General features: G+C 44.7%; 2 protein-coding genes across 2 annotated transcripts in view; one reads left to right on the top strand and one right to left on the bottom strand.

Moving 5' to 3' along the window:
- LOC145405243 (uncharacterized) overlaps window positions 1–7,484 on the bottom strand; it is an 85,672-nt gene extending 78,188 nt beyond the window's left edge. The window contains exon 1 of the mRNA XM_080276664.1: window positions 7,119–7,484. Within this exon, the coding sequence (XP_080132790.1) occupies window positions 7,119–7,352 (234 nt within the window). The 5' untranslated portion in view covers window positions 7,353–7,484. The remainder of the gene's footprint in view (window positions 1–7,118) is intronic.
- A 2,222-nt stretch (window positions 7,485–9,706) lies between these two features.
- Window positions 9,707–10,501, top strand: part of LOC145405228 (katanin p60 ATPase-containing subunit A-like 2) — a 38,673-nt gene continuing 37,878 nt past the window's right edge. The window contains exon 1 of the mRNA XM_080276653.1: window positions 9,707–9,800. The gene's annotated coding sequence lies outside the window, so the exon portion shown is untranslated. The remainder of the gene's footprint in view (window positions 9,801–10,501) is intronic.

Genomic DNA, 10,501 nt, shown 5'->3' on the forward strand with positions numbered 1-10,501 from the left:
ACCTGCTAGCCAATGAATAGTACTCCTCATGACGTCACCACTTCTCCCAGCCAATGAAAAGTACCCCTCATGACGTCACCACATCCCCCAGCCACTGAGAAGCCCCCTAATGCCTTCATCACTTCTCGCAGCCAATGAAAAGTACCCCTGATGACGTCACTACATCCCCCGGCCAGTGAGCATCGTCTGACCTTCCTTTGTACTGTACCAGGAACAACGGCATCAAATTTTGTTACTTCCTGAATCTGGTGTGGATTGTGGGAATGTGTAGTAAGTTTTTGTAATGTTTATACTGCTTAATTCATCTTTGCTTTACGCTGTCCGTGTTTCTGTTGGCCTGTCTTTCTGTTCTGCCCATTCCATCATCATCTTGCCCCACCTCACTAGCTCCCTCCCATCTCTCTCTCTCTCTCTCTCTCTCTCTCTCTCTTTCCATCATTTTCCCTCCCCTTCCTGTCTTCGTCCTTACTTCCTTCTTCCTCCCTCCCTCTCTCCTCCCGTACTTTTTCCTCTCCCTCCCTCATTATTCTCTTCATGCAATTTCCTCCAACTACTTTTCCCTGCGCGCTCTCTCTCTCTCTCTCTCTCTCTCTCTCTCTCTCTCTCTCTCTCTCTCTCTCTCTCTCTCTCTCTCTCTCTCTCTTTCCCATTAACACTTCTCTCCCCCTTCTTCACTTCGCTCACTCTCCCTTTCCTTACCTCCTCTCTTCCTTCTCTCCTCGTCATCACTTTCTTTTCTCTCTCCTTATCATCTCTCTACCTCCTTCGACAACTTTCCTCAAGCTATCCCTCCTCTCGCTCTTCCATCTTCCTTCCCTCCCTCCCTCCCTTCAAGCTTCCTTCATCGTTCCTAAGAATCGTACAAAGAAAGCAAACAGCCACATACTTATTATCCTTCCCTCTTTCCTTCCTTCAGTGGTTCTTCCTTCTTTCTTTCCTTCCCTCCTTCTGTCCTTCTTTCCTTCCTTCCTTCCCTCCACACTCTTCCATCCCTCTAAAATTCGTCTCCGCCTCCCTCACCACTTTCTTCTACTTCACTCCGTTCCTTCCTTAACCACCTTCCCCCAACTATCCGCCCTTCCTTCATACTGTTCATTCTTCCTGCCCATCCATTTCCTCCACCTTCCTTCCTTCTTCTCCCTTCCTCCACCATTTCCCTCTAATTTTCCTCTCTCTCTCCTTCGTCCACCACTTCCTTCAGCGTCTCTCTTCATCTGCTTCCCTCTGCTCCCCCCTCTTCCCTCCTTCACGACTTTCCTACCTCCCTCATCACTTTCCTCTCTTCCTCTTCGTCGTATTCTCTCTCACCATCATTTCCTCCATCTTTCTCCTCCTCCCTCTTCCACCTCTCCCTGCCCCCTCCCACCTCCTTCGTGTGTGGGGTGGAGGGACAGACCAGAAATGATTGAGGTGTTATATTGTCAACACACTCTCTCTCTCTCTCTCTCTCTCTCTCTCTCTCTCTCTCCCTCTCTCTCTCTCTCTCTCTCTCTCTCTCTCTCTCTTTCTCTTTCTCTCTCTGTTTTATGTCATCTGCCCTTTCTGCGTTCACTTTCATCTCTCCTTCCTCCCTTTGTTCAGTTCTTTCCTACCTCTGCATTCACTGACCTTTATCCTCTCTCTCTCTCTCTCTCTCTCTCTCTCTCGGTATTGCATTTTTTATACTCTTTATTTCCACGCTTTTTCTTATTTTTATTATAAAGAACGCTTGAATGTGTTCCATTGAGCCGCCCAGCCGTGTCAGGCGTGTGCAAACTGGTCGCCACGGTCCATACATACATACATAGCTGTAGTACTGTACACACATACATATATACATACACAAATACATACATACATACATACGTACAGTACATACATACATACATACATAGCTACAGTACACATACGTATATAAGGACACACATACGTGCATTTTCTCATTCTGTTCTCTCTATGTTTTTTTTTTTTTTTTCATAACTACTCCTCGTTGCCTTCAGAATTCCAAGTTTTTATTTTGCTTTTGTAGTTTCTTACCCTGTCATAGCTTTTCTCCATTAAATTGCCTCCACTCCTCCTACCTTTTCAATTAATCTTCCTTTGTTTCCTGTAATTTCGTGCTTCGCTTCCTTTTGTTTCTTCTCCCCCCCCCTTTTTTTTTCTCTCTCTCCCGTTATCTTTAGTGTTCTTCTTTCCTTCCTTATATCTATCGTTGTCTGTCTTCCTTTTTCCAGTCTATCACTTCATTTCTCTGTCCTCCCGTCCCTCCTTCTCGCCTCCTATCTTCCTTCTCTCAAGACTAATGCGTTCCTTCACCCTCTGCAAGCTTCCATTTGTGCCGATACACTAATACACCCAGAGCTGGTGTTGTCAAATGTTACCTCTTTACTATAAGTCTATTTGTAAACAATACTACCTACATCCCTGTGGGAAGTTTTATTATTCTGCTCAGTATTATTATTATTATTATTATTATTATTTAAATATTGTTATGTTGCAAAAGCTAATTGGCCCAGAGCCTTCAAATCAACTCAACTTAGTCGGACAGCTGTTCACTTCTTTTGGCCAAATATGGTATCAGTCTGTCAACCTGCTTCTCCGGAACACAGAAGAGTGAGTCAGCCACGCTCTCAAGAACCGCTTAAGCAAGGAAGCTGAAACTTTATTACAATATAGCCTTAAGGCAGACACAGTGCAGAAAGGAGGCGGGTTCAAATCGATTCATTGTTCTCTGAGATCGTCAGGGGTCAAAATTTGGGACTCTTCCGGATATTTCGGATGTCACCTGATTCTTCATGAAAGAATAAAGTGAGAGTCACCAAACTTGGTGGACCTGTAGACTGTGTTGACCTGAGGTGACATGGACAAGATCAGTGCCCTTGATCTCAAGGCCCTTTTATAGCTTGGCTTCTAGTAGGAAATGGCCGTGGGAAGTTTTTCTTAATCAAAATTGTCCTTGCATAGTTTTACAGTGTTCTAGTTGTTATTGTTATTGTTGTTGTTGTTGTTGTTGTGGCCACAGGTTCATATGAAATGCGAACCCGATGGACTGCAGGTTAAGTTGCCTTGCTTCTCCAGTTCACCATCCTCCTTTTGCGGGATAGGGATGTAGGTGGGGGATGTTTGTACTGTATAACCAGGCAGCTAAGCCGCGCGGTTATGTCGGTGCCACCACATGAAGGCGTCCCTCTCCAGCTCTTTTAAAATTAAACACCATTTTTTCAAACTCGAAGGGTTATATATAGTCATTATTAATATCCCTGTACAATAGATTTGCCTTATGCTGAGTGAAACTGTCCAGGGAAGTCAAGAATAAAATATAAAGAACGTCATTGTACTGAAGGGGTTAAGGGGAGCGTTGAGATTTGATGCCCAGACTGGAAACAGGAATCCCGTGACAATACCATACTGTTTCAAAACAGGCATCCCATGACAGTAACTTACTGTTTCAGTAAAGGAGTGTTTTTTATTCTCACAAAGATACTCTGCTTTATTGTATTTCCTTAAACCCGCGCCCGGGAAGCGAGAGCAGGTTTTATGCTTTCGATGTGTGTGTGTGTGTGTGTGTGTGTGTGTGTGTGTGTGTGTGTGTGAACGAAATAACTCAGTTTTTATTCAATTAATAAATTGGTGCTGGGGTAGAGGGACAGCCAAAAAATTAATCCTTTTTAACACTAGGTCAGAGGTCAAGGTCGTATGGCTAGGTCAAAGTCTGACCCAGCTATTTCAGTGTCCAATTTTTATTCAATTTACTCCAAACATGGTGGAATGATTGAGGGTAAGACAAGAACGAATGTGCTCGATTAAAAACACACACACACACACACACACACACACACACACACACACACACACACACACACACACACACACACACACACACACACACACACACACACACGTGAAGGACACAGAGCAAAGTCAGACTTCGACCTGTATGTCTGCTTGTGAACAAAAGAACTGAAGTAATTTGATCGTATTTGAACAACGCTTGGTGGCAGGGTCGAGGATCAGCCAAGGGACTCACCTACTATTTTTTTTAGAATAAGAGATCAAGGTCAGGGTCACATAACAGGGTCAACGTTTTATCCAATTTACACCAAACTTTGTGGAAGCATTCAGGGTTAGAGAGTCGATTCTCAGATCAGTCAAAGCCCAACGTCACTGGGATGGGGACAGAATTCATGGTCACAGGGAAAGGTCAAATGAAATGGATCATATTGGTTTTGGACTAATATTGGTGACAGTGTTGAGGGTCAGGCAAGTAATTCGATTTTTAAAGCAATGAGTCCAAGGTCAAAATCGCAGGACAGAGTAAAATGTTCGGCCCTGGATCGGTTGGTGGCCTCTTGTGTTGCAGTCTTGGGGCGCCTTCTTGATTATTATTTTCATTTATTTATTATCTTATTTATTTATTTTATCTTTTTATTGAGAAAGTCTAAGCCCACAATTAGTAGTTCAGTATTGTGCATTGGAAGAGGAAGAACAGTGCGGAAGAACATATAAAATCCCACTGCACACATCTTAATTGACCAGTATTATATAAATGCTGAATGGACTACCCTGATTTTGGGAACACCCGAACGCATTGACCTGACTATCGCAACAGGAGGCAGGGTGATGGAAAGCCAATGTCAATTACGTTACTGCAGCATACTGGTTTATTCCGCCTCACACAAGCCTTGCCAATACCGTACTACACCTGAAGAACACCTCACTTCCCTCCCTCTCACATTACTTCCCTCCCTCCCTCCCTCACTCACTCACTCATTCACTACCCTTTCTCACCCTCTCTGCTTCCCTCCCTCCCCATCTACGTTTCTCCCTCCCTTACTACAACCTGTGCTTCCTCACGGTACTTCTGTCCCTCACCCACAATTTCTCTCCCTCCCTCACAGTACTTCCTTCCTTCCCCTTCCTCCTTCACACTGCTTCCCTCCCTTCTTTACTACATTTCCCCCACTCTCACTATTTCTCTCCCTCCCTTACTCCCTCCCTCCGTCCCTCACCATTTCTTTCTCTCCCTTAATATACTTCCCTCCCTCTTACATTATAATTATTCCCCTCCTTCACTCGCTACACTCCTTCACTCACCTTTTCCCCACCTTCTTCACTATACTTCTCACCTTCCTTCAGAATACTACTCTCCCTCTTTCACTATACGTAGGTCCCTCCCTCGCTACTTCCCCCTCTTCTTCCTCTCTCCTTTCCTCGCTAATTCCTTCCTTCCTCCCTACTTCCCTCCCTCCCCGGTCTAGAGTGCACACCTTGCTTTCCATTACTCCTGCACTCGAGCCATTTCACGCGATCCACACACACACTTGATACTGAACGCAATGTGCCCTTAACCCTCTCACCCCCATCACGTCATTTCTTCTTATTATTCATCACCTACGTCTTCTCCTTCTCTTCTTCCTCCTCCTCCTCCTTCTTCTCCTCCTTCTTCTCTTTCTCCTTCTCCTTCTCCTCCCTCTTATTCTTCTTTTCTTCTTCCTCAGGCTTTTAACTGAAATGGTTAGGTACGGCATTCATTATCCTCTTCACCCCGAGCACTTTTTTTCGGCTTTATTTTCGGTACCTCCTGACGATTTTATTCATATTTCGAAGTGGAGGGATTTGCTATAGCGTTCACTGTCCCTTTCACTCCGAGGACGCCCTTTTTATTATTTTCTTTCATGCCACTCCAGACGATTTCCTTCATCTGGGGAGACGTCTTACACTGAATGGGTGAAGGGACTTAATTTTCAACTCCCAGAGTACGAGAGGGCCTTTTCAACCCCTTCACCCCGAGGACGGACTTTGCTTGCTAGACGATTTTATTCAGTCCAAGAGCTTTCGAAGTGCAGGTGTTAGATATAGCCTTCTTAAACCCTTTCAGTACGAGACGTCTTTCCTAAACTGAATATAACAAACTGGAAGTAATATGAGTACAGTAAGAAAATGCGTCATGGTACTGAAAGGGTTAATCTATATTATCTAATCATCTTTTAGCCAGGAAAAAATATATATAGGGAATTTAAAAGTAGTTAGGATTAGACGGTTTTATTGAGCTGAGAGAAATGTCTAAAAAATGTATGATTACCCTGAACATGACGATTTTTTGCCAGTTAATCTTGCTACCCACGGGCGATTTCTTCTGGTTTAGAGACACCTGGTAGTGAAGAGGTTAAGGCATATGTAGTGTGCTGGTGCGTGGATATTTTTCACTCTGATGGCGTCTTTCCTTCCTCTCCCCTATCCCCATGTTCCTCCTTCTTCCCTCCCCAGTTTCCTCTCCCTTCTTTCCCCCTCTCCTCATTTTCCTCCTTCTCCCATCCCCTTCCCCTTCTCCCCTCCCCTATTCTCTCACCCCCCTTTCCTCCCACTTCCCTGCCCTTCTCCCTACCCCTTTTTCCTTCTCTTCCCCCTCCCTTCATCCTTTCTCCTCTCCCCACTTTCTTCCTTCTCCCCTCCCCTACTCCCTCTCCCCACCATTCTCCACCTCCCTTCCCCTACTTCCGCGTCCCTCTTCCCTCCTCCTCCCCTCTCCCACTTCGTCTCCCCTCTTCCCCACTATCCTGCCGCTACCCACCCTCTCCCCCTCTCTCCACGTTCCTCGGGGCACAAAGAAAGCAAACAGCAACATAACTCTTGGTCGGTCCTTCCTTCCTTCCTTCCCTTAGTAGGAGAAATCAGGTTGTGGAAGGGTTAATAAGGCTCCATCTAATCCCCTTCGCTACAAATAGTTTCAGCGAAGTTAACAAAATCGTCTGGATGTAAAAATAATTCACTGGATGGAAGGGGTTAAGAAAAGTCGTCACACTGTAAGCTACTTGAACTCACATATTCTCTTCTTTGTGTTTCCCTCTGCCTTTGACCTCCAGTCTTTTAAAAGCAGCAAATCCATATTCTTGAAAAGGACGAATCTTGGTTTTATCCCTCTTTTGTTTAATATTCTTTAGAATTATTATTTTTTTTAAGCTTTTAGTCTTTGGTTCTGTACCCACATCTGAAGAGAGTTATAGTCGTTGCTACGGTATTCCCCCAAGAAATAATGTATGGGTATAACTCCTCATTTGAACAATAAATCACTACTGAAAATCAAGGCCGGATATAGTTTGTGTGTAGATGCCTGTTTAGGAGGCTGCATGTATACTCACCCCAAGGTCATTCGTGGGTATACTGTCGAGGGAGGCGGGTATGTCAGAATTCTCCCTCTCCTTCCTTCCTCCCTGCTCCTCCGGCGTGTGGGGCACGGAGGAGGCGGAGGCGGTGGAGGAGGACCCCGAGGAGGAGAGTCTGACCACCTCGAGGCCCTGGATGGAGGACTGGAGCTTTTTCTGAGCATCGGACACCGTGATGGGTCGAAGGTCCTTGCTCTCACTGCACCCCATTTCGGCACAGGGGTGGGGGTGAGGGGTGAAGGGAAAGGGGAGAGTGTGGAGGTGAGGAGTGATAGGAAATGGGGACTGGGAGAATAAGGGATGAGGGGCAAAGGACTGGAGTTAAAGGAATGTGAGGATGATAATTAATGTGTACAGCACGTTGAGAGTTAAGGGACTGCAATTTTAGGGAATGAGGAGGTGAAGGATGCTAAGTAATGGAGGTTGGAACTGGGGTGTGAGGGGTGAAGGGAATGAAGGTTAAAATAATGGGATGTAATGATATGAGGTTATAAAAGGCTAGAGAAACGTTTATTTAGAGAATGAGATAGGAGGCGTTTAGGAAAAGCAATGGGGATGTGAGAGAAGGGGGGGAGGCGAGGAACTTGAGGAACAGGGGGAAATGGAATGGGGTTTAAGTGAACGGGATGTGAGGAGTATCACGAAAGGGTGTTACAGGAAAGAAATGGGGACTGAAGAACGAAATGGGGTGGGTAAATGGGTCTGAGGAAGTAGTTAATTAAAGGAATGGGAATCGTAGGAATGAGATGTAGGGGCGAGGGTGATGGACTGGGTAAATTAAGTTAAAGAAATGGGGGTTTGGAGAATGGAATGAGTGAGGGAATGAAAGTTTGATTTTTAGGAAAGATGGGGTGAGGGAAGTGAGTTTTTAAGGAATGAAAGGTTGATTGATTGATTGATCAATTTTTTGGGGTGAACTAGAGGGCTTGTAGAAAGGGACCGAGGCAAGAGGAACTGCACAGAGGCGCGGAAAGATAGGATTTCTGTGGGGATGGCGTGTAGGATGGATGAGGATTTACGTGAATGAGACGTGAAGGATGGGGTTAGCTTGTATGGGGTGAGGATATAGGCTCTTGAGGTGGGAAGTCGGGAGAGTCTGAGGTTTGAGGTTAGGGAATAGGGGACGAAGGGTTTGGTTTACTGAGATAAGGACTGGTGAGAGATTAGGAACGAGGACAGAACATGGATGTGAAGTATATAACGAAGGATATATTATGAGGGACTGAAGAAATAGGGTAAAGGATTATATTAAAATTGGGCTGTTAATGAATTGGGCTTGATAGGCTAAAGGATGTGACAAGGTAATCGGAAAAGAAGACGGAGGGTTAATGGGTAATGGGAAGGTTGAAATAGGAAAGAGAGGATGGTGATGGGGGTGGAAAGTGAAGGGATGGATTAGTGGAATAGGAAGAGACACCGACACAAGTGTATCAAGTCACTGAATGTCAACGGCTGAACTTTATCGTCTAGTGGGAACTTTCTGCACGCTGGCTGTGGCTTTCCTTGCACCTGTTTCTCTCCTTCACTCTGCTTATTACGTAACACACATGTACTTCTTCTTGTAGTACGTAAATGGTTCGTTGTACAGCTCACGGTGGTACTCCCTCAAAATCCACTTCATATTTACGTCGTGAAAAGTTTACGATCGCTCCTCACATGCAACAGGGTGCATCACCAAAGTTTAAACCCACAAAAGCTTATAAAATTGAAAGTTAATTTTCTATAGTTTTCCAGAGATGTGTATGTAAAATGTTGTACAGTACTCCAATAACTTTAGTCTGGCAGATTTAAAAGTCTGCGGACCATGCGAGTACCAATGACCAACTCCGATGGCAGGTGACTGACGACTGAGTGTTGTGCGACCCTCCAAGGAGCGCGTGGGTGTCAGTCTCTCTTCCTGATACGTTTTCTCTCGTGTCTTGATCAAGGAAAACTTATTTGTGTTTTTTACCTACTTTTTTCATTATAAATGATTTGTATACTTTTTTGGTTGGTCTTATGTATGCTTAATACAAAATTGTTTGAAATTTAAGTTACTCTTTGTGCATTAATAAATGATAAGACGCATAAACACCACGGATGTATCAGAATCACCTTATGTCAACAGAAAACGAGGCCGCCTTGACGCTCGCCATGGCAACGAGGTAAACAACACGACCGGGGGGGGGGGGACGAAGTTTGCGTCAATAATTCACCTCATTCTCAATAATTGCCTATGTGCTTAACTTGCTGTACCTCGCCCCTCGTTCACATCTCATGTAATGTTTGCCTCTCTTTCACGAGGTTCTTTTGTCCTGCCACGGTGAGTGACAGGTGATGAGACTTGCATAGCAAATAATTTCATAACTTAAAAGAATACGTCCATTTTCCTCTAGTAACTAGCTTCTGTAGTCGCAAAGCCTACCATCCTTTAATGAGAGACGCGGATGTTAATATATCAGCTGGTTCATTCCAATCTAACAATCATTCAAAAGTTAGGAAGTTTAATTGCAAATCGCGCGTCCCAGATTTGCGTCGTGATCAGTGGCGGCATCTGGCAGCCACTCCGCTTGAGGCGACGGGACCGCTGGGGTTGCGAGGTGTTCAGGGCCTCAGTTTGACCTGACCGTGCTGCCAGACAAGGAGGCTACAGTGCTAATAGGGTCACGGAGAGGTCAGGTAAGGTCTCCGAGGTTACGTAGAAGTAAGGTCAGCGAAGATATTGGGGGAATGGAAGCCGTGATGAGTGTATATATTGTGAAGTGTTTACCTATCTTACAACTCATCAGTGCCCGTCCTGTTGGAGGTCTCGGCTGTAGGCACACTCGGCTCCGATTACTTTATAGGTATTACCTTGATTAACTCTTCAACCAGGTAACGTATTATAATCGTGCTATCTCCGTATGATTTTTATTTAACCGGTTCAGCACGAGGGGTCTTTCCTAACAAAATAATCCGGAGATAAAGACTAAACTAAACGTATCATCATAGTGAAGGGGCTAAACATAGAAATCAAGGGATGTATACTGTATATATTGTTCAAAAAGAAGGAATAAATAGTAGTTTCAGCAGAGTTAATTTCGCTTCGAGTAATTTCTTCAGGACGGTGATGTCTTAGTTTATTCATGCTTTCTTATGACATTTTTCTTCAGCTCAGGAGGAACTTTACGAAATGGAGGGATTAAAAATAGCATTCATTAATCGCTGCGCCATAGTAGATATCTCCTGTGGTGAATAAAATCGTCTGTCAGTAGCAAGAGTGACCTATGAATCGACTCCACCGTCCTGGGGGGGTTCAGGACGGGTTTGGCGAAGTTTAATGACAATCGGGAAGTTAGCCTCCGTTCTGGTTGGGGTGGTCGATTATGTAAGTCAGGGAG

The sequence above is a fragment of the Coenobita brevimanus genome, chromosome 66, assembly GCF_032717465.1.
Source record: "Coenobita brevimanus isolate Jiangsu-jjx chromosome 66, ASM3271746v2, whole genome shotgun sequence".
Taxonomy (NCBI): Eukaryota; Metazoa; Arthropoda; class Malacostraca; order Decapoda; family Coenobitidae; genus Coenobita; species Coenobita brevimanus.